Source organism: Neovison vison, chromosome 7, assembly GCF_020171115.1.
Source record: "Neovison vison isolate M4711 chromosome 7, ASM_NN_V1, whole genome shotgun sequence".
Lineage (NCBI taxonomy): Eukaryota > Metazoa > Chordata > Mammalia > Carnivora > Mustelidae > Neogale > Neogale vison.
Genome location: NC_058097.1, coordinates 110388683 through 110413434, shown reverse-complemented (window position 1 = coordinate 110413434; position 24752 = coordinate 110388683). Strand labels below are relative to the sequence as shown.

Genomic DNA, 24752 nt, shown 5'->3' with positions numbered 1-24752 from the left:
CTCTGGCCACAAAAACTCGGTTATGGAAACGTGGACACTGAATCAGTAATGACTTAATTAATTTTTACGGGTGTTAATAGTGTGTACCAAGAAAATAAGAGAATTTCCCCTGGAAGAACTTTCTCTGTCATTGCTCTAACTGAGCAGATGACTGACATTCTGTGACACTCACCTGCATTTTAACCAAGTCCCCACATTTAACCCTGGAAACCTACAGCCTATCCAAGTGCACCTTGACTCTGGGTCTGTAAGAGCATATTAACAACCACAGACAATAAGACGAGAAGCAAGATAACCATAACCGTGACCAATTGCTCTAACAGTCCATCCTTTTACCCCTGCTATTTTACTGTATCTCCCCTGACAGCACCTCTCCAGTGTCAAAGTCAAAGGATGTGATGCCTTCTGCTCTCCCAGGCCTGTCCAAGCTCTGTCAGAGGGTACTACTGAGCAGTGAAATCATCAGAACACACAAAAGCACCAGGCTCTTCCAGAAATGGACCCCAAACAATCAAATCCATGTTGTTTGGTCAAAACCTCCACTACCTGGAACAGGTGCTGAGCTGGGAGAGCCATAGGGCAGGGACCATGGTGGTCTCGTTCACCGATGTGTACCAGCCGTGCCTGGCTTGGTGTCGGCTCAGAAAAGATTTGTGCAATGGACAACTACATGAAAAATGCACGATGGATTGAATACGTGGATGGCTCATGAGTATATGGTACAAACTTATGCCCTTCTGCCTCCCTCCCTGGCCCACCTCCAAGTCCAGATCACCTCCCCTCTCCTTACCCTTGCGATCAGCTCCCCGACCATTCCCGTCCAGGTGCCGTTGGCCTCAGGAACACCATACACGCCGTCCCCGACCAGGCGGATCTTGTAGTTGAACCGGAGAATCTCTGCCAGCTCCTTGAGCATGTCCACACAGAAGCCCTCGTAGCGGTCATTGCCTTCCATCTCCTGGTGGTTCCCCTTCAGCATTAAATACGGGTTTTCCTGCAGCAAAACTGGGCAGCTGTCATTCTCATCTTGTTCCTGGTGTCTCAGCCACAAGGGATGGGGGTGCCAAGGCAGAGGTGGGGGGGAAGGGGAGGGAGGGGAGTGATGTGGGTGACGGGGGCTGATCTGGAGGTAGCAAGGAGCTCCCCTCCCAACCTCGAGGCACTTCTTTTACCAGGACCATGCAAGGGTCCCCAGTGCACAGAGGATTGAGCTGAAGACCCTCTACCTTGTTCAAGGTCATCATCCAAACTTACCCCCCATTCCATCCATTCTGCCTTTCCCTTCCTCTTGTCTACTGCATGCAGACCTATCATAGGACATCACAAGATACTAGGCTGCCAACAACGCAGCAGGGCAGGGTCAGAACACCCACAGACCAGCTGCAACCCAAGGCAGAGCACGTCTAGCCATGAGAGCTCTGGGAAGGAGGATGGGGCTCTCTGGTGAAATGTCCAGAGAAGTTTCTGCAGGGGAGACAGAATCCAAGCTGGGCCAGAGGAGCATAGAAGATGGATGGGGGAGGTGTGAGTGGAGGGCATCCTAGGCAGGGGAAAGGCAAGACCCAAGGTATGATCATGAGTGAGAAGGAGCATGGCCTCCTCAGTGCACAATGGATCCTCCTTTCAGCTGGAGTTTGGGTTGTGTGCGGGGGGTGGCTGCGAGGGTAAATTAGATGGGTTAGGGTCCGATGGGCCTCGGAAGCCAGGACAAAGTGGAGACACATCATACACACACGGAACGGAAGCAGGGAGGGTCTGCAAGACTTAAGGGTTAAGGATATCAGATCGTAAGACAGAACACCTGGGGGAAAGGTCGGACTGTCTCCTGATGGGAGACACTGAGTCCTGAGCCACAGTTTGGCTTGGGTAGGAGCACTGGGAGTTGGAAGAGACAGCGAGAAGGGCAGGCTGGACAGCAGGGGCTGTGGGGCATCGAGGGTAGGGGCCCTCACACTCATGGGGCCTGAGTGGATGACTGGGGACGGCAACCTCACCCACAGGGATGGTTTGGAAAGGAAGAGGATTTGTAACATGTTGAATGTGGGGTGCTGGTAGGCTGTCCAGAAGGGAAGTCCTGGCTGAATGCTTCAAATGGGAAGTGAGAGCAAGACTAGGGCAGGGCCTGGGGGGCTTCTGCACCAAGGGGGTGTCTGAAGCTGCCGGACATGTGAGGCCATCGAGGGGGAAGCCCTGAGGAAGGACAGAAGAGGGACAAGACTTTGATCTCCCACTGTGGGAAGACGAAGAGCTGCCCAAGAAAAAGGCAAAGCAGAAGTAGCCAGAAAAGCTGAAAATCAGGAAAACGTGGCCACTGAAAGCCAAGGAGGTAAGGAGGGGGAAGGAGAGTGCAGACATTCCCACACAGAGAGGAAGCAGGGTTGTGAAGGGCACCTGGGCCAGGTGTCGTTGGCGACCCTTCCAAGGCAGGTTCAGGGGGGCTGGCTGGACTCTGCAGGAAAGGGGAGCAAATGAGAGGTACATGAGAGAAGGGACCAGAATTCTGAGAAGTCAGGGGACAAAGGAAGGCAGGCAGATGACCTCTTCACCCGACGGCTATTGGCCATGTCTTCCTGCAGCTTTAGCTCCCCCGTCTGCAAACCACAGGGCTAAAGGACGCCCCTATTGTCCACCAACAGCACGATTTATGATCCCCTAAACTGGAGGGTAGCTGGAGGGGTAGCTCGGCATGAGTAAGGGGGTGGCAATGGTATTGGAGGATAGGAGGGATCTGGGTATACTTGTAGGCAGAGGGGAAGGATCCTGGAGATGGAGAGATGAGCAAATGAAGAGAAGTGCTAGCTGGTGGGGCATGGGCCCAGGGATGAGTGGAAGGGGACAGGGCCAAGGTGAGAGTGATGCTGGGAAGTGGGCCTGGAGGTGAGGTGGAAGCATCGATGGACGTGGGATACAAAGAGGAAGGGAGGCGACGGAGGGCAGGGAATCCATGTCAGTCCCCAGAGCTGGGTTGGTGGCAGGTCTGAAGACTTGCTGTGCAGAAGGGTTTGACAGATCTGCTCAGGGGTTAGGACACAGAAGGAACAAGACATGAGCCCAGGGGGTGCCAAGGCCCAGCTGAAGTTGGGAGGTTGACTGAGAGCTGGGAGCCGGGATTGCAAGGACAGCTGGGTGTGGGACAGATATGAGGTGGGAGATATGAGCATCATGGTGGGGACTGTGTTAGAAGGTAAGAAACGGAAGTGTTGAAACGCCGGTTTGCTGAGCTCGCATTGGGCTAGGGAAGATGGAGAGTCAGACAGATCGGAGGTCATGAGGGGATGGTATGGGAGAGCGATTATGTGGGTGGGAAATGGGAGAGAAGAAGACAGTGAAGGAGAGGGAGCTCTGAGTCAAAGGTGATGTAGCTCCACTTCATGACCAAGTTCACTGCTGTGTCAATGAGATAGGCCAGACTCTGCCTTCCATACATCCTGTCCTTGATTCAATGGCTTCTCTCTGCCTCAAGTGCTCGCCCTCCTCCTCTTCTGCCTATCCTAACTCACCTCTGTCTCTGGGGTCCCATCACCTCCTCTGAGGCCAACTCACTTCTCAGAACTCCCACTACACTCATCGCCAGGACCCCCCAGGGTCCAGTTCTCCTCTAGGATGTGCTCCTTGGATGGGACCTGGATGAACTCTTCCCCTTCTTTGGGAGCCCCATCTAGCTCCAGCATTAGGTACTCATGGACTGAGGGAATAGCGCTGAAGAATAGGGTTTAGCTGGGCATCCCAACCCTGGACTGGCAACATCCTAGCCTATCATTAATTAACCCTAGGGGTTTCATGAAATTCTTCTCCCCAGATACTCCGTACTCTCATGGTAATGGAAAAATTCACTGACATGTTCAAAGTAAGCATACAAAAGACTAATCCTGGAGGGAGAGACAGGTGGGGACAGACAGCAGGGGACAGACTCAAAATATCAGAAAGGTTGGGGTTCACCAGCACTTTGGAGAACATGGGGACCACACGCTGGCCTGGAGCAGGGCCCCTATCTCAGCAGGAGCATTGGGAGAATGAAGGAGGTAACACAGGCAAAATGTTTAACTTGGGGTCTGACACACGGTCAGTGCCCAGGGAGTGAGAGCTACGGTTAATTCTGTGCAAATACATCATTCCCATGTCCCAGGCGTACCCCCGCAGGAACAGGAGACAATAGGGATGTGTGCTGAGTTTTAAGGGATAAGCCCTTCTGGATTACCGCTTGCCAAGGATAACCCACAAATGGTCCCCAGGGACTAAATTAAGGTAATCATTCCTGGGGAGAGTTGTTGACTTGTAGCCGCCAACTCAAACAGACATGCACGAGGCAAAATCTGTGTCTGAACTCTGCTTACTGTGTTATTAAATGTCCCCTGACACAGAGGAGCCCTGCTGCTGCCCTTTACAAACACGCATGTGCATATATGAACATGTGAACTCACACATGCACACGCGCACAGAGAGTCAGATGGCTTTTCCCAATCTAGAAGCACAACCCGTGGTCTCAGTGTCCCTGTGGTTTCACGCCAAAACTCTGAGCGCCGTCTGAGTCCAGCCCCTGAGAGGCAGGAAATACAACCCAGTGATGTCCCCACGTCCCTCACAGCCTCTGGCTGGCTTTTAAGGGACATCTCCCTACCCTGGGGGAAGAAACTCCTATATTCAAATTCCAATCACTGAGCTCCCACTTTATGCCAGGAACCCCAATCTTCGAGGAGTTTTCATCCTAGAAGGGGAGTAGGGCGGAAGCAACCCCCTCTAACAGGAGAAACAACCACAACAGAAGTGTGGGCAAAATGCTAGCGTCAGGGAGAGGGCAGGAATCAGGTTAGGGAGGACTTCATGGGAAAAGTAACATCTCAACAGAGCTTTGAAAGGTGCACAGGCAATTCCGGAGAGAAATGGGTATTGGGGAGGGGTACTGTGGGGTGAGGGAACAGCATGTGCAGAAGCAGGGAATGGCATGATACGGTGAGGAAATGCCGGGCAGTTCCAGACTACCAGAGCCCAAGTCACATGGAGAGGATGCAGGTACTGGGTACAGCAAGCTGGGCCTGATTATGAGGGGTTTCTAGTCCAAGTGCAGGGGCAGTGGGTCCTTTTTAGAAAGGTCAAGCCAACAAAGGGGTAGGGAATGTTATGGGCGGTAGACTGAGCAAGGGAGAAGGGAGCCTCCAAGGAGGTCACACTCAGGTGAAAGAGGGACATGGGCCTCAGTTGGGGGATGGGCTTTGGGGACAGACAGCCAGGGACGGACTCAAGAAGTTCTCCTGAGGTAGAGAAGTCGGCAGGAGGGATGTCACCGCTGTGGTGCTCAGCCGGGACATCAGCTCACCATCACCCAGCTCGGCCAGGCTCCACCAGACCTCAAGAGGGGCCGTGATGAGACCACTACCCCCCAATCTTTCTGGCCTTTCCACGTTGGTTCAGAGAAGCTAAGGCTGGAGTTGAGAGGGGAAGTGACAAAACCCTGGGAGCTGGAACCACTCTTTCCATTCTTCCCTCTGAGCCTGGCCTCTGCCCGGAATATTCTCTCCAGATAGCCGCGTGGCTCCCTCCTCTGCCCAACAGGTCTCTGCTCCGGATTTCCCCAGCTCAGTGGCGTCCACACAGACACCTGCGCTCCGGCACCCTGACTCCCCTCCTCCAGCTCTGTCCATCCCCGGGTACCTACAACAGTGCCCAGTGTACAGCAGTGCCCCCCAAAGAGTCACTAAATAAATGCACGAAAATACTCAGTGACTCTGTTTCCTAACATGAAGGGGAAACTCAACAGCACGGCATCCAACTCCTGAAGCACTATGGGCCCAGGCCACTTTTCTGGTCTCAACCTTCCCCCTCTCGACCAAGGCCTATTTCCTGGAGAAGCTGCCTTTTTCGGCATTTCCTAAACACCTCCAATGCTGTCCTTCATTCATCTCTCCCTCCCCATTGCTCCATCTTCTGGAGCCTGTTTTCAGTGCCCCTTCTTCTCTAGGAAGCTTTGCTGACTTTCCTAATGGGATGGGACCCCTCCCTCTTTCAACTCCCAGAGTGGCAGGTGTGCCCCTCTTTCCTGAATTTGATTGCACAGTAGATCAAGAATTCCAGTCTAATGTTCCTGTGCCCCAGGAGTTCATGAAGGTAGGGATGGAAGTCCCCGAGCTCTTTCATTATCTCAAAAAGCCTAAAGAAACAGACACATTTGCAGACCTCTCGCATTCAGCAATGATAAGGCTGAGCAGACTAACTAGTGCATCGAGTCTCTGCTTTGGGCTGGAATTATATCAGCGTGGCCACAGTGGTTATCTCCTGCTGATAAGACACTGCGCCAGGCAGGCAAATACGCTTCTGATTCGTTCAGAGGGAAGAGTGAGGGGAGAGGAACAAACTAATTATCGCTTCATATATGTCGTGGGGTTAATTGATAAATCTTGTAAAACATGAGGTCTCTACAGGGGGAGAAGATGACAACCTTGGCCATGAATGCACTTGACCCCTGCTGTCTACTAAATCATACCCTCTTTGAGGCTAGAGACCATGTCTTACTCATCTTCGTGTCTCTGGGAATGAGCACAGTGCCTGACCCATGGGGAGGAGGCTTTGGGAACTGTTGACAAGAATTGAATCAAAAAAGGCAGATGGTTCCTTACTCTATAGATGGAGAATTCTTTTGACCATCTGGAAATGAAGAAACAAGCCATAAAAACCCATGGAAATTTGGGGATCTACTGGGAGGGGGCATATTTTATACACAGTAGGCACCAAACGAGGTAGGCTTTTGTGAAAGAGTGGGGCCACGGTGTTGGACAGGATCCAGTCCCCTGCTGGGCTCCTCCCTTCCCCCACCCCCATGTCAGAAGGTCCTCTTCCCTGGGCCAGGCACAGCCACCCTGGCTGTCCGGGTGCCCCTGGAAGAGGCATCCGCAAACTGGGATGTCTCTCCACTCCATCCCTCTTCCCCAGCTGCTCTGGAACTCATCAAATATCATTTCCATATGAAACAGCAACTTGCATGTAATTACACTGTCATAAATCGGCCTCGGCGCTGTGATTAGAGCTCCCATCTCGCGTTCTCTGGGAAGCCCGGGCGCGCTGGGAGCTGGAGGAGGCACCCCGGGGAGCTGCAGCTGGGAGGCCCGGGACCACCCCGCTTACCAGGATGGTGGTAACAACCAGGGTAGTGTTGAAGAGGCTGTCGGAGATGTTGGAGGCGTAGAGGCGGCTGTCCATGCTGAGCCCGTCCGCCACGTGCCACTGGCCGATCTGAGGAGACACAGGAGAGAGGGCTGGGAAGGGATGGGGTGAGGAGGCGGCTGGGGAGCAGGGCTACTGAGGTCGTGGGCGGGCCTCCAGGGTTGGAAGGAGCCGAGAGGCCAGTCCCCTCCCTCGGGCCGGGCCACATGGAAGCCATAGAAGGAGGCAGGGAAATGGAGTATGGAGAGGGGCTGGACGAAGACAGGGTTACCGTTCCATAGGGTTGAGGGGGTCCGGGAAGATGGGGGGTGCTGAAAAAGGAAAGTTCCGAGACATTCCTTCACATGGAAGGGAACGAAACATGGGGAACTGCATTACCTTAAGTCAGGAATAAGCCACAAAGCTCTTTTGTTTCAGCCTACTGCCCATAATTCTGATTCCCTACGTAAGAACCAGAACGGTAGAGTGGACAGAACTGACAGACACTCGTCCCTTCAGTGAATGTTGCTTGAGGGGCTCAGTGGGTGAATGAAACAGAAGAGGGAAGACCCGGGTCATTGTCCTGGCTGACGCGCTCACTAGCTGTGAGAACCTAGACAGGTTACTTAAATCTCTCTGAATCGTGGTTCCCCCATCTGTCAGCGGGGGTGGTAATTTTTGCCCGCCTTCTCCTCAGAGCCAGCTGAGATCCTGGCTGTACCAGCTCGATGCTAGACTTCTCAACCTGGCCCCAGGAGCATGGATCCCCAAGGCGTAACCTCTGAACAGTGACCGACCCTCTCTGAGCATGTCTGCTCATCTATGAAATGGAAAGAATCCCAGAAACGTCACTGGGTCCTTGTGAGAATATATTTGACACTATTTTCCTTCCTCTTCCCCGCTGTCTTCCCTCTAAGTGGGAAAAACGCCCAACTGACTCAGGTCTCCTTTCTAGAATGTCGCCTATACCTAAACTCAACCTCATTGGGTGTTTAGATGGTTTGTTTTCTCAGTGGAACCCCTTTTATAAATACGTGTGTGTGTGTGTGTGTGAGTGTGTGTGATACCAATACATTTCTACTAGCCAGAGCCCCTGGCAAATCCCTTCTGTGGCTCTTGGGCTGGAGGTGGGCATCCAGGAGACATGGCTGACAACTGGCTGGAAACCCAGTGAAATGCACATGTCCAGCTCTGCCAGGTACCTCCAAGCACCAGCAGCAGCTTTCCTGGAAAACCCTCCCAAGCTCCGTGGATGGCATGCGGCTCTGTTTACCAGAGCTGGGCTCCATGTTCCTCTTTTGGAAAACAGAACAACCATGAAGACATATCTCACCCCTGGCCCCAACCCCCACTCAGTAGGGCTGGAGAGTGGCGGGTCTGGGGGAGTCAGTAACCCTCTCTCTGCCATCATGGTCGGCAGCTTAAAGAAAGGAGGCCAAGTGAGGACTGATGGTCTCATAGGTGAGCCTTCCATCTGCCAAAGGGGAGATGACCCCAAATTGCCTTCCAAGCCCCTCTGAAGGTGCCACGTGGAGAGGAGCAGCAGCCTTCACTGCTGCAAGGGCAGATGGGTCCTGGACATATACTCATTCATTTCTTGTTTACAAGCAGAGTCTCATGCTATTCACATGGGAGACCCCATTTGACAGATAAACCAACTGATGGCTGAGATAAGAGTTCTGCTACCTTGTCCTAGGGTCGCCTCACCCATCAGCCAAGAAGCCCAAACTTCAGCCCCAGATGCGTCTTCCCAAGCAAGCCTTCACGGCCATCCTGTCTGGCTCTTCCAATGTCCTACAGCGCAATTTCGTTTGCCTATCTTTTCCACTAGCCTGTGTGGGGCTGGCCGGTGTGTGCTCACGCCCCAGCATCTTGCTTGGGGGCTGGTACTTGGAAGCAGGGGAAGCCAACATTTCATATCAGCAGATTGCTGCTGCCGATGGAGTGTGGGCAGAAGACAAGTGAGCCCCCTCTAGCTCTCTGGAGCCCCTACTACTTCTGGAAGGGACCGGCCTCATCTGCTTGCTGCTGGAGCCCCCCACCTGCCTCCTTCTGCAGGGAAAGTGGGTGGGGAGGATGATTTTCTAGCACAGAGTGGAATGGAAGCAATAGTGACAAGACGCATGTCGTGCTAGATGTGTTCTATCATCTCTTTGAACTCTCCCCCCAACTTTGTGGGGAGCGTCAACATTTTGATTTATGAGGAAACCAAGGTTCAGAGACATTCAGCCGCTTGCGTGAGGTCGCCCACCTGGTGGTGGTGCGTGGGCTTGAACGTGGAGGTCTGAACCCTAAAACAAGACTTTCCTGTCTGCTGCTATCTCCTGGGTGGCAGTGCCAACATGGGCTCCATGAAAGCAGGCCTGGCGAACCAGAGAAAGGAACGTCAGCCATCCAGCAAGAACCCTGCACCGCTTTTCTGTCCTGGGTTTTGACATGCCACTGCCAATGTCAAGTGAGATGACTCCTCTTGAAGGCTCATTTCCATGCCTTGAAAATGGCTAGAATTGGCTCCCAGTGGTCTCTTCGGGTGGGAAGGGCCAGATTTAGACAGAAGGACATAAACAATTGGGCTGGATGTCACCATTTAGATGCGTGGGACAAGGACTGAATTTCTCACAGTCTCATCTGTCACCTAAATGTGCACCTCACACCAAGAGGGCCAGCAAGACCTCAGCTCTCACTCCCACTGCCCCACCTCTGCTCTTCCTGGAGGACCCAATCTTTACTAACCACCCCCCAGGCCCAGACTCCTCAATCTTACCCAAGCCATCAGAGAGGTTCCCAAAAAAGCCAGAGATAGAAATGATTTATCTGGAGCCAGATCTGACAGCCTGAGCAATGCACCCCACCCCACCCCACCCCGCCCCACCTCTGGGGACACAGCAAACAGACTAATTAGCCCCTAAGCTCCAGTCAGGAAATGAATCTCCCACCCACCCTCCCATTAGTCCCCAAGAAATTAATAAACTCATCAGATGCAACAAAGCAGCCTGGCAGCTATTACCTAGAGCAATCTAATTACAGAAAGGCGGTGGGAGGGAAAGGGAGAGACAGAGCCAGGCGTCCTGGGGTACAGGCTAATTGTCCCACCCACTGGGCCCCTTCCACGCCACACACATGCCAGGGGTGGGCAGGAGACACAGCTCTCCTCACTGACAATCTGTAGCTCTGCCTCCAGCCAGATTCCCTCGCTCCACACTGCTGACACCTGTCCCCCAAACTTCCTGCAGGAACAGCTGTTTGGTCATCCTCTGCGTGCCCACATGCGCCGGCCTGATTATGTTCAAATGATGTCTTCCCTTGGCCCCCTCCCTGTACTTTCTGTCTCTCCTGCTTGTTCTGCCTCTGCCCACGTCCATGGACTTGGACGACACTGATCGCCTTGACGACACCTTAATGCAGGTAAGAAAAATGCACCCTCCCCCTGGGCTGGTGTGGCCGCGCAGGTGCACAGCTGGGCATGCTGGATTCCAGCCTCTCCTGGCCCTTGAGTCCGCACCATCTGTATCATGAATGCAGTGGCCCCAGAGTGGGGGGACCCGAGTTTAACATGGCTGTTCTGCTGAGGAGCTGTGTGACCTTAGGTAAGTTACTCGATCCCCCTGAACCTCAGTTTCCTTCATCTATAAAATGGGGCAGAAAAAGTGATTATTACCTCATAGACTCCTTAACGAGACTAAAGGACATGGTATGTATGTGAGCACTAGGCAAGCATTCGTTAATTTAATTTTTAATGCCATGGTCTGAGACAGAAGATGGCATCTCTTCCGTGCCCTATCACAGGCTTTACCAACCCAAGTCACCGAGTTGGTAAGTGAAAAAAACACAGGATTCAAGACAAGGCCAATGTGCCGCTCCCTGAAGATCATAATATTTAAAAATGTGTACCTCTTTTCACAACTGATTCTCATGCTCCTGGGAAAAGCATCTCGTGATTGGAGTGTTTCGTCAAATGTGAACATTTCCGTAAATAAATGATACGGGCAGTGTTTGTGTGTGCCCAGAAAGAATCCTTCATCTACAATTTCTAAAGGATGCAGGATTTATGTTAATTTGCGTCCATATGAATTAATAATAATTTTGCTCCTTAAGCAGGAAAATTTTGGAGACTTTAATTATTTATTTGAAAGCACTGTTCCCAAAAATTCTTTCGAAGAGAATTACACGTTCCACTGTCTTGTTAAATAGAGTGAAAGTCCTGACCTTCATTCAGTGTTATTGTTGCGAAGGCAGTTACTACCCTGTGCTGTGATAAATGCTGGTCTGTGTCACTGAAATGGGGATGGCCACTTGCCTTCATTTCTGTGCTTTGATAAGTTAATTTGTCTACTTCTCAGAGTGTCTTTTTTCCTTGTGAACTGCCACTCGGTACCGCTCTCAGGATAGCTGTGTTTAACCCCTGGGCAAGCAACCAAGGGACGGAGCTCCAATGAACTGCTGTAAGGAGAACCCAGATAAGGCCAGATGGGCTGTCGGGGCACCGGGGAATGGATTCTGGGGCATGGATACAGACTACCCACAGTCCTTTGGAAAGGCCACTGCCGAACAGCTGAAGGAGTGTCCGAGACCTGCATTTAGTCTGTGTGTGACCCCAGATCGGTGGAAGCAAGGTGGTCACTCCCTCGGCAATACGCCATGGGAAATGCTTGTCTGGGGCCATGACCCCAGGGGTCTCCTGCTGCTTCCTGAAAGAGCTGGTAGCGTGTCACGTGGGGCGTGGAGGGCCACATTAACATCTACACCGTGACCGCGAGGCCCAGGGGCCCGAAGCAAGTCAGCAAACCTCCCCAAGTCTCCCCCTTCCCTGGCCTTACTGAGCTGCCTCTGGACGAGGGGACACTCTGGTCCTTTGTTCTGTTTTCCACCCGGCAGCGGGCAGTGATCTTGACACAATCTCAAATACGATTCCTCTAACCCAGGCTTAACACCCTGCAATTCTTCCCATTTTGGTTTAAGGATAAAGGGCCTTCCCACAGCCTACCAGGCCCTGCACGGCAGGCCTCTGCCCACTGCCCATGCTCATTTCACACTATCTTCTCCAGCTTTGTCTGTGTGCCAGTCCTGCTGATGTGTTCAAGTGCAACGTGTCCCTACTTGCCAGGGTCTGTGCGCATGCCATTCCCCCTCCGGAATGTTCTGTGCTGCCTACCCACCCTGACCCCCAGGCCTCATTCAGCCATTCAGGGCTTGCAAAACCACAGACTACAGGCAAAACCTGGATCCTTGCCTGTTTCAGGAAATAAAGTTTTATTAGCACACAAGCTACATCCATTCACTTACTTCCTATCAGTGACTGCATTCATAGATGAGCGTAGAGTTGCAAAGTCTAACTATTTACCATCTGGACCTTCAGAGAAGTTTTCCAAGCCCTGATCTAGGTCACAGATGTGAGTCCTTCAGGCTACAGTTCAAAAGTCATTGCTTCCAAGTGGCCGTTCTCTCCTTTTCTCCCAAAGTCAAACTTCTCCCCAAACTATCTTCTCTTCTCTTTCCGAACATATGTCTCGGGCTCTAATTATGTGCTCAGCAACAAGATCATTGCTCACTGCTTGTCTTTCTTGCTATGCCTCCAAGGGAGAGCCCTCTGCTGTCCCCTGGGGAGGTCAGGTCCTGCCTGGAGCAGCCACATGTGCCCCTCCCCCACAGCCCTGTCCCTCCCTGCCTGGAATCTCTCAGGGCTATCATTTTGCCTATTTGTTCTCTCCCAAGTAGGTAAAAAGGGATTCATTTCTAAAGCCCTGAGGGATTTCCTCCCATCCTTGCCTGTATCTGTGGGTATGCGCTCTGTAACATTTAATATCTTATGTACATTGGAACGATTGTTCTTTGCACTCAGCGCTGCCGGGATCTAGCTTCTAGAGAAGCTGACATCACTCCAAGGCCAGGCAGGGCCTTCTGCTCCACAGCCAGAGTTTGCAAGTACTTATCGATCACCTCTGCATGCTGGGCACTCTGCCACCGGTTTGCTCACATAAATTTCCCTGATTCTGCATAACAACCCTATTATTTTTCCCACCTGAGAGATGTAGACACTTCCGACAACAGTAATAATGCTTAATATAGGTACTTGATACAAGTTATTATTGAAAGACTCAACGAATTAATGAAAGAATCAAAGGAATTGAGACTCAGAGATGTCAGGCAGCTTGCTGTGGATTCTAGCAAACAGAAGGTTAAACTGGGATTTACAGCCACGTTCTATTTACTTCTTTACTGTCTGGTCATGTCGGGGCGGCTGCAGGCTCTCTTGATGTTAGGATCTGGGCCTTTGCACATACCTCTTTGATGACTATGAACTTGTGCTTTGGACAGTACAGCCCTGAAGGGAGTCTCCTACAAGATACCACAAAATCGAGGCCAAGGTGCAGGGAGATTGCTACACACAAGGGGATGGAGGGTTGGGGGATGCCCCAGAAGACCCACATCTTCTTTCCTACTCTGCCGTGCATAAGCGGTGTGATCTCGGCAAGTCACATAACGTCCCTGAATCTTTCTCATCCATAAAATGGAAATAAACGAACACATTGTCCATAGCACAGCACTGTAGCTGATCATCAACCAAGATAATGTTAAAATGGCTTTTGATGAGCCAGAAGCAGCCATGAGAATGGAAGATAATAAAGTACTGTCTGTCTGGTGGCCACACAGCTGACCAGAAGCCAGGAGATTTGACATCAAGTTCCATCCTGCCCTTGCCATGTGGCTTGGGAAGTCAATTTTGCCACCTATGAGGTAAGGGAGGGCCTTCCCTTTCTTCTCCACTTACTGGGCTGATCTGAGACAATCCCAGATGTGACATGAATTTAAAGTCCTATCCCAATACAAGCTTTTGTTGTTGTTGTTTTATTCCAGATCCTTATTCTCTGGGACCATCCAAAGTTGGATAAACCATAACCAAGGACTCATTTTCTTGACCTCAGGTTCAGGGTTTGAAGTTGAAATTCTCAAGAGGAAGTATGCACACAGTAACACGTGAGGGTCTCCTTGAGTGCACAGAACTGATTTTGACCTATAGGCAGGACCAACGACAGGCAGATGTGAGACCCCGTGACTAGAGACCCCCAGAATTAACAGAGACTGAGTTACAGTTTCAGAGTCTCTACAGCATAGGGCTGAACCTGGCTTGAAGGTCAGTTCAAAACTGACCTACTAAACTAAACCCCTACCACAAACACCCCAAGCATGAAGGAATTAAACTTTTATAGAATTTAAATCCGGTATCTCCAATCATAAAAGCTTAGTTTACACGGGAGACTGGGTCACAAGGAAGGACACAGTGGAGGGCCTGAGGGGGTGATCTGGGGAACAAAGGGCATTGCTGATGTTGATCGAAGACCTTGTTCTCTTAGCCAAAATATGCTTTTAACACAACATATATGCTTACATGCAGAATGCTGTGAAAATTCAGGATCAAACGATAACCACAGTAAATACCAAAGGCAAGAGATCAGAAACAAGCCCTGAGAAAACTGGGAAGACTTCACATCAAAGGAATGTCTACCTGTGCTTATTAAGCCACAACTCAGTTGGTCTAAGGTGGTGTTTTGTTCGAGCATGGCTGCTCCCCATTAGCGGTTTCTGAAATCAATTTAGTGGGTCAAGACCTGCATCTTAAAAATGAAATCTAAATCCAGACTAGATCAGAGAGTACTGCCCACGGCAGGGCCCGCCATGTTTCATAAACTCTGGTTTCAGTTACGTACAGGCAGGTGTCCATGCATCCTGGGTTACAAAACCCATGTGGAAGTCTTGCTCCCAAAGTATGAAAGTGCCTGGCACAGGAATGTGGACACCTTGCCTGTTCACTATCATTAGCCCCCAACAGAGCTCCTGGAACAAAGATGATGCTCAATAAACACATTTTTGGCCACCATAAACTCCAAGTCCTCATCATGTTTAACTCAAAGACTAAGAAAATTATACAAGCTAATACTTTTGAGTACTTACTGTGGGCCAGATACTAGACTAAATGCTTTCCATTCGTCATCTTACTTAATCTTCCTAATGACACTACTAAGGAGGTACTGCTACCATCCCCATTTTACAGACTTGAAAACTGAGGCTTGGGAAGGGTAGGTTAACACAGATTCAAACCCAGGCAGGGGCACTAGACTCCACTGTCCCAGAGATTCTAATTCTTCCAGGCTATGGAAATGTCATTAAACATTTAGTAAACATCTGAATCGTTACGTCTCATCCATTGTTATTTGCCACAAGGTTCCTGTCTGAGAGTCCACACTTTTCCCTGTCTTTGATTCTGACTTCCCTACCTAGAAGAAGTTATGTATTTATTTGAGAGACAGACAGATCATGAGTGGGAGGGTCAGAGGGGGAGGGAGAGCAGCGTCCATTGCACTTGTAATCATATAATTATTTCAGTTATTATTTGTTTCCAGTCTGTCTTCCCCACTACACAGTACACTCCATGAATGATGAGGCTCTGTCTTGCTCCCTATCACATCCCTAAAGCCTAGCAGGGAATCAGTGCTTAGGAAACAGTTGGTGATTGCATTGATAAATTCATTCTATGAATTCATCTATGTAGCTCCAGCTCCCAGGACAATGCCTGGCCTATAACGTGTCATGGGTGCCTAGTAAATATCTGCCTAATTATGTTATGAAATTCCTTCAGGCAAGTCACTTCCTTTCAGCCTTACCTCTCCTTATAAAGGAAGGATAGAGTCTAGTCCTATCCAGCTCTAACCCGAATTCCTAAAAATGACAGCTGTATTTATAATGTGGTATAGTTTTCCAAAGTGCCTTGGGGGAAAAGGCGGGGAGGGACAGTCCTGAGAGGGACAACACAGAGGCCTTGGAGAGGTGACCAGAAGCTCAGCTGCACGGGCACGAAGGTGGCCACCAAAAAGGGGTGTGAGGAAGGGCCCTCTCCCTCCTGCCATGAAATAGCTCTCCCTGTGCCCCATGGCTGATGCCTGGCTTCCCTCTAGTAGAGCCTGGTCTTGGAGCTAAGACACTGTGTTTGGTTAACGTGAAAATTAATCGGTGGTATTAACACTCTCCACTGCAGACACCACTGACAAAGGAATGGCTGGTCTGATGTGAGGGAATATGGTACTCTTCTACTCAGACCACACCTGAAATCCTGCGAGTTGTTCCAGCCATTGCTCTTTAAGCAAAGCACAGACGAATGAGCGTATACTCCAAGGAACTGACCAGGAAGGTGAGGAGACTGAAATCATACTATATAAGGAAAAAGGAAAGGCAGACAATGGGAAGGATAGAATAGATGTGTGGACCCAGGAGGCAGAAAAAAGGACAAAAGAATTCTGCCCATTAGATAGCAAATCTTTCTAACAATGAGAGCTTTCTACTTTCTATAGGTAGTGAGTTCCCTGACATGGGAGGCATTCAAGCACAGACTCTACTTCATGAGAACACACTTGCAAGAATCCAAACATCTGATTAGAGTACTGGTCTAGAGGACCTTTATTACTTCTTTTGGCCCCAAGATTGTAGGATCTAGCTTCTACTTCTATACCAGGGAAACCAGGAGGAAGGCCAGGGCATCAAGGAACAGAGGAGGCCCTCAGACATTATAAGAAAATAAGAAAGTAGGAGTATGGGGTAGTGAATGCAGAGAGAAAAGACCACCACAGGACAAGTTCAACAGCTCTTAAGTGGATTCATTCCTGGTCCCTCCTGGCTGAATCTCATCACAGTAGATTGTCATTATTTGCAGAAATTACTGAATTAGGGGATGCCGAGTCACTGCTCCTAGGGGAGAAGCAGGGTTCAGTTCCAAGGAGCCTCTGTTGCATTTTCCTCAACCAGTTAACACACGACCTCATCTTATGTGTGTTTCTGCTTACCGACACCGTACATCACACATACTGTCGATTCACTCATACTGAACAAAAGACTACAATTCACACCTGCACCATGCTTCTGGAACACCTGCATTTTGTCCAGAAGGCACACCATGGCTTTCTGGTGCTTCCGTCCGTTACCTATCACTTCAGCACTCCGCTGGGGGGGCGGGCATCATCTTAAACAGCACTGGAACCAGGAACAAACCCATCAGTGTGAAAGGCGTGGCAGTAAGTAAACCACAAAAAGGACACGGGTTTACAGTACGAGGACTGAAAGCAGAAGCAGATCCTGCCCATTCTGCCTCAGCTGGGAACGTGCCTATTGCTGCCTCAGTTTCCACTCTTCTCTCTCTGGCTGGAGAAGCGCCCCGAGTACTGGTTCTGGGACATAGGCAGGTGCTAGGGGGTAGACAGTTTTGCAAAAACGGAATCCGCCAATAACGAGGAGACAGTTGCATTGTGCGTGTGCTCGAGTGTTTGGCTCGTGCCGAGATGGGCCCAGACCTCCATCCCGAACCCCCGACCTCCGGGATAGGAAGTGGCATTTGGCCTGGCCCTTACCGCTCCGGCTGCCAAGGAGAAGAGACCCACAGCGGCTATTTTCAGGGACTGTGGTGACAGATAAATAATGTCCAGGGCAGGAGCGGAGCTCAGTGTGTAGCAGGCAGCTCGGACTGAAAATGCCACCCTCCAGAGACTCGCTCGGGGGACTTCCCAGGCTCTCCCAATGGCTCGTGGCTTCCGAAGGGCAATTTCCCCACACAGGGCAGCGACGGGGCCCGGACGACTTTTCCTTTTTGTGTTTCTGCTTCTCTTTTTTGGACAGAAGTACTTTATAAGTTGAATAATTTCTTTTATTTACATCACTCCCTCCCTCTCGCTGGTGTGATCAACAATCTCACAGACTCTCTTCCGAGCCTCTGGGGGCGGGGGGAGGACCAACGTCGGTCCGGCTCATGCTGGCACCGGCCAAGTGCACAGGAGAGCCTGGAAACAGGAAAACCCAGCTGCACATCCCTCTCCCGCCTCCCAGAAGCTAGTAGGGATTTCAAATTAGCTGCTAAGGAGAGAATTCATCAGAGCGCTCAGGCATGCCTCAGATTTTTCATCTTCCAAGGAAATTACTGCCAATGAACACGCCACGGTCGGGGCATGGAGAGCTCCTGGCTTCATTTGTTAAACTCGCCAGGTGGAGAAGTGTCTTGGGAAAGCAGCTGTACTAATAACACACAACTTTGAGCTCTGAGCGGCAGATGCCAATTGAACTAATGGTTCTAATGAAGTGTCTGGGCCTGGAGGAGCCTGGCTGCTCCCTGTCTTTCAAGAGTCCGCTGGATGCTAAGCTCGCAGGGAAGGCCTGAGAATGGCCCGTCGCTGCCCCCACCGGGATGTGGGGCCACAGGGAGGTTGCGTGTGGCTGGGCCTCACGGGACTCTGGGCAGATGGGGGAGTTTCTAGTTTGGGGGCATTGGCAGCTCTTGTCGGAGCAGTGCTACATCAGGTAGGCCCTAGAAAGTTCTATCGATTCTCCCAGGAAGGGAGCCGTGACTTCTGGGCTTATCTTCATCCCACCCAGAGCCAAGCGGCATGTGTGAAGCTGCCACATGAAGGACCAGATGGAGGACAGAGGTTAGGGATGGAGAAGGAGAGAAGTAGGGGAGGGGAAGGCCACGGGGAGCCCCTCCTGCAGCAAGGGGGGGCTGGGTGGCAGAACTGAGCCCCCCAAGTGCGGGCTGGGCTTCGTGGCATTCCCGCAGCGCTCTGGACTCGGAGCAGGGGTGAGGTAAACACATGGCTCAGCCCTGCTTTGTCCTTGTTTCTGCCCTGAACCAGGCTACAAGCAAGACTCCAGGAACGCTGCGTACCAAGACGGAGAAATATACACACAGGCCTCTCCAGGAGAGAGGACAGGACTCGATTCTGCACGGTACGGCAGAATCCTCCAAGCACATCTACAAACGGCCTTTCGTTTTGCGCTCACGATCATTTTATAAAGTCCATAAAGCAGGTATCATTAAGACCATCAGCCCTATTTTACTGGGAGGAGGGGGGACACAGAGGAATAGAACGCTAGGGTCTCTGCACACGGCTTCCCCTCGCCTCCCTGGGCTCCCCCCAGAGCCGGCCTGCCTGCCCTCAACTGCCCACACCTCTGGTCGGTGGCGTGCCCACCTCTCAGCAGAGTGATGACGTGGGCTGCTTCATGAGACCAAATTAGCAGCTCGGCCTCTTCTAGCTCTCCCAGGCATGAGCTGGCTGAAGAGGCGCGGAGAAGAGTCACTCTGCACTGGCAAACTTCCCCAGGCTGGGCTCCGGCAGGATGCGTGATGGGGCATAGTACAAGAAATATATTTAAAATGCAGCACTTTGCAACCCCGCTCCTCTGCCCAAGAGCAGCCCCCCGTTTGGAAAATTTAAGTAGCTCTAATTTGTTTGCTGGCTGATGTGTGAATAAGCTTCTGCAGTCGGTGAATTTCCCGTCAAAGCTGATAAGCAGGAAGTGCCAGTGCTTTGGGAGAAAAAACCAGATGCACGCGGGCCGGGGAGACAGGAGGAGAGAGGGACCTTCAGGCCACACCCGTCCAAAGCCAGCTCATCTGCCCCTCGGCTGTCTGTCATCTGGGGGGTGGCCAGGAAAGCCAGATGAGCGCGTTGATTCACTTACAGACGGTACTCTCTTGGGGAAAGGGAAAGATGTGTGTGATGATTTGGGGTGCCTCCCATTTCACAGCTTCAAATTTCAGTTGCCAAAAGAGGCTTGTCATAGGAACCCTCTCTTTGAACAAACTGGGGAAAGGTAGCTTTTAGAGAGCTCTCACAACAAAATCCTAGGTCCCCAGGGCTCCAGCATCCCTGCTGGATGTGAGCTCCTCAGGGCTAGAGTCGCAGGGCTGGGGTGCTCCCTGCACACACCCCAGTCCCTTCTTTGCTGGTGCATTGCTTTCTGCAAGCCTGTGCTGAGCCCCACTCTTGGCAGGGCGGGGCTGGCTTTGCTCTCAAGGATGAGGGTCAGAAAACCCCCAGCAGAGGCAGAGCATCCAAGCCCCACGGCACCGGAGGAGGCTTGAAGGTAAGCAGGGCCCGGCGTGTGATGGCCTCACTGGGGAGCTGCCATTTCACTCTGGGAGCAAACGGGGCCACTAGGGGTCTCAGGCCCCTCCCTCTCCGGAGGGAGACCTGGACCCGTTGACCCTTCAGGGCTCCTCCGGCTCTAAGAATCTATGACATTCGAGGAGACATCAGCTATTTCAAACCTCAGACCAATTCCCGTTCTCCCGGCTCCTTAATTAAAAAGAAGACGCAAATGACTTCTCAGTAACCTTCAAAGCAGCCCCCATCCTCTCCCGGAGAGCTGCTTGCCATCCCAGAATTTCCTCATCAAAGGCAAAGCGTTCGCTGGTTTGCTGGCTCCTGGGGAATGGCCCGCCGAGCAGCCTCCCCAGCCGGCCCACTCTTGTCAGCTCTGTCCCCCAGCCAGCGAGCTGGCACTCGAGGCTGCTGATTTCCAGCAATCAAACCCCCGCTCCGGCGCTCCGAGCCAGGCTCCGCAAAGGCAGCTTCAAAGGATCTGCATATTTATGGTAAACTCCTTCCTCAAATTGAAAATGTATTAGACAGTAGCAATCAGGACACTCAGAGCAGCGTCCCCCGTGCCACCCGGGAAACTGTCTGAGCCTTAATGGCTGTTCTCGTTAGCACATGGGACCAGCGCTGTCACAGAGGCTCATGATGGGAGGGAATCGGCCAAAGGGCACAGATGCTGGGCAGGGCCTCTCCACGGAGGGGGGACCCCCTCCTCACTGCTCCCCCAATGCCACCTGCAGGCAATGGCAGCACAGACTCTCATGTGACAGGGTCTTTCTAGAGTTTTCTGTTGTTCTATGTTTGTTTGCTTTTGAAGTGGGGGAAAGGGTCTGGAGGTGGAGACAGGAGGGGATCCTACCAACAGTTCTGTTAAGATTGCCATCAAAGCAACAGGATTTGTTTGCTAGTGTCCCCGGCCGCAGAGAGCCATGGTGAGAAATATAGCTGGCTGCCTTCACACGGCTCGGGGGTGCTGCCGAAGCGAGTTCTAACACCACAAACACTGCCCGATCCCAGACTTCCCTGCATGGGGGGCCGGCGTGCCTGTGTGCGGGCTTGTCCAGGAAGGCGGCAGGAGAGGAAATTCGAGAGAGGCAGGCTGTCCCGCAGGAACTCAGGAAGTTGGAGCTGGATTCCCTGAACCTTCTGGAGGACATGGGACCCCTGAGTTCTTGGCTAGCGAGGGTGACTCACAAAAGCCATCTGGTTCATCCCCTGCCTCGTTAGAACTACACTCAAGTCGTTCCAGAGAACCAGCCCTTTGAAAAGCTGAGTTTATATCAGCTTTGGAAAACGAAACATGGCCATCAGTTCTCAAGGCTTTTTCCTCGCCCACTCTTGGCCAGATCTGCATATCTCTCCATCTCCATGGGAACAGACTTAAGTACACAAGTGGTCTATGGGAAGGGTGGCTCAGGGATGGTTTCTGCGAAAAGTTCACGTGAAAATAACCTTGCATAGTTTGGGGGCAAGGGTGCAAGTAGAACAAGTAATTGACCCCAACGTCCAGAGTTCTGAACGAATCAAAGATTTGGAGGCTAATTCCAGTACGCAAGCTAATGCAGTGAATGGAAATTTAGCGTTTGTGAGCCAGTGCTCTCAGCCCTATCCCATTTTACCCCATCTGGAGTGTGGTCCTCAATTTGGGCTTCGTGTTTTGATAGAGACCAAAACAAACCCAAAAGCATCAGAGGTGTGAGGTTTGGGGGCCATATTATATTGGAAACAGCTATGGGCTGCTGCTGGCAGAAGCAAAGATATCAGAGGCTCACTAGGGTAATTGTTGACCACAATTTTTGCCTTTCCCCAAAGATTATGAGCTCTTGAAGGGATCATGACTCATGTATCTTGCATTCCCCACCCTGGACACAGAGAAGGTGCTCCAACAGTGTTACGCAAAATTTCAGGAAGAAGTGAATAAATGAAGAAAAATTAAACTATTTTCAAATATTTGAAGAGTTGTTAAAAAGAACACAAAGTGGGCCATTGCAGCTGCTTCAGAAGGCAGAATGAGAAGGCAGATTTTGACCCTTTGCTTAGAAGATCTGGAAATATGTTCTTTAAGAGGTAGTGAACTCCCCAGCCCGGGGAAGGCTCAAGGAGAAGCTGGGTGGCCGCTTCTCTCGGGGACATTATGGAAAACATTCTTGCACTGGGATGGAAGATTAGACTAGAGGCCTTGGAGGTCTCCCCCAACGCATTCTGGTGCCCAGATGCAGAGTCAAAAGACCATGGACTTTGAAGATAGCCTGGCCTGGACTCAGGTAAGCCTGGAACTTACTAGCTGTGTGGATGTGGACACATTACTTTATCTCTCTCTGCCTCAGTTTCTTTGCCTGCAAGATGGAGAGAGTAGCCTTTATGTATGGCTGATACAAGATGGGAAATTTTAAATATCTATGTACACCACTCTGCATGGGGCATCACGGAGGAAACCTATTATCTCATTATGTCAGCAGAGGAACGTTCTACCTAGCCACGGGAAAGCAGAAGAGAGTACCATGCAAATCCAGTTTCATTAGTCCTCGGGTTTAACAAGGCCAAACGTTGAGGAGTTACCACCTTCACACGGGAAGAAAACTCAGATATCCCCATTGTGATGTACAGGGATCCAATAGGAAAAGTGAGATCTGCCTCTTTAGTAAGGGATGTCAGGCCCCCATGCCTCAGACCTCCTTCTCCCAAAGGCTTAATTAGAGCCTGTTAAGCCCTTTCCGATCCTCAGATAAAAGGTGTACTCATCCTACTACAGCCCTAAGAAAGTCACTTGGGGGCTGCTCAGAATCTCTGATCTTTAGACTAAGTTAAATGAAGAAAATTAAGGGCCCTCTCATGCTCTGTTTCTTTCTTTGTTCCCCTTGTCTCTTCCAAATCTGATTTATCCCGAATGAAGAAGGGAAATTATACTATGCCAATGTGATCTAGGACATCTTCTGGGGAATGGAAAGGGAGAATATGGGCAAGAGAATGGAGAGCTCACATAGGCGGAACAAGAGGATGGCCTTGGGGAACCCTAAAGCAATACCATTGACCTCTGGGCCCATAAATAAGCAACTGGGAGATGGTCCAGCTTCAGAAATACCACTTATGGGACACTCTAGGGAACATTTCCCCCCAAACAGTCTCCAATAGGAGCTCCACAGAATTCCAAGATGGAAAACCCTCTCCAACAGAATCAAAATAGTAATTCTTTTAATGGTAAAAAAAAAAATAACCCTCAATTCTGAAAGACTATTTTTAAAATGGCAATAATCCCTTAATCAGCCACCAGCAGGGAATATGGCATTTGGTTCAGACATTTTACCAATTACAACCCACTGGGTCCCTGTGTGGTGCTTTCTAAATAATCAAAACCAGCTCTTAATAGCCACTCGCCCAGACAGGAGGAGAAAGAACAAAACCAAATCCGAAGGAGAAGACACCATTACTAAAGAAAGCCCAGCCCAGCAGGTCCCCGGGGGCAGGTGATAGCAAAGCAGCAGACCTGAGTGAAGCGTTTTGATTTGGGAGCTCAGAGATTCCAAGAAAGTGAGCAAAAGCCAAGAGCAGGAGATCTAAGAGCATGGGCTTTCGGGTTGGACAAGCCTGAGGGTGAATTTTAGCTCTGCCCAAAGTCTTTGCTAATAGTGAACTCGGGTCAAGCTCCTTATCTTCCTGGAGCAACAGTTTCCTTATGTGTGATGTGGGGGTTTATCCACCTTAAAGGGCAGTCCCCCATGTCAGACGGGATCTGTGCCGAGGGCCCATGTGGTGTCTGATTCACAACAGGTATTCAAGAGATGTTATTGCCTCTGTTCCTGGTCACTCTCCCTTCCCCTGCCAGCACCACCTTGGATGGCATTGGAAGAATATTCAAGCAGAGCTACTGACTTTCCTCCCACCCTGGAAAAGAAGCCCAAGTAATTATCACTCCCCAAACCGTTTCTTCATCCTATAATAATCAGGGGAAGGACACCTATCAAGAGGCAAAGATTGGGCTGGTGATTGAGATGGGACCTGGGGACCAGAGCTGCAGAGCTCTGTCTGTGCCCATGATACAACTTGGACAGTATTCACGGGTATTCGCAGAGCCTGAGCAAGACAGGGAAGTAGCAGGACAGTCACCAGATCTGTTGAAGAAAAATGGGTAATAAAGCGGATTACCGCAATCCACTTTATAAATCCAATCAAGAATGTGTGTCCCTGGAGAAAAAGGAACCCTCGTGCACTGTTGGTGGGAATGCAAACTGGTGTAAGCCACTCTGGAAAACAGTATGAAGCTTCCTTAAAAAGTTAAAAATAGAGCTACCCTACGATCCAATTACCGCACTACTGGGTATTTACCCAAAGGACACAAATACATTAATTCAGAGGGAGACATGGACCCCGATGTTTATAGCAGCATTATCTGCAATAGCCAGCTTATGGAAGCAGCCCAAGTGTCCATCCAATGATGAATGGATAAAGAAGATGTGATAATAAAGAATATTACTTAGCCATAAAAAAGAATGAAAGCTTGCCTTTTGCAATGACATGGATGGATCTGGAGAGTATTACACTAAGTGAAATCAGTCAGAGAAAGACGAATACCATATGATCTCAGGCATATGTGGAATTTAGGAAACAAAACAAACAAGCCAAGGGGGAAAAAAAAGAGACAAGGAGGGCAAACCAAGAAACAGACTCTTAACTACAGAGAGCAAACTGCTGGTCACCAGAAAG

The 24752-nt window shown here is 50.7% G+C and overlaps 1 protein-coding gene across 1 annotated transcript in view; it reads right to left on the bottom strand.

The window, feature by feature from the left end:
* GRIK4 (glutamate ionotropic receptor kainate type subunit 4) overlaps positions 1–24752 on the bottom strand; it is a 421019-nt gene that overhangs the window by 72510 nt on the left and 323757 nt on the right. Inside the window, exons 12-13 of the mRNA XM_044258062.1 lie at positions 7117–7224; positions 791–994 (exon numbers count right to left, since the gene is read on the bottom strand). Coding sequence (XP_044113997.1) covers positions 791–994; positions 7117–7224 — 312 coding nt within the window. The remainder of the gene's footprint in view (positions 1–790; positions 995–7116; positions 7225–24752) is intronic.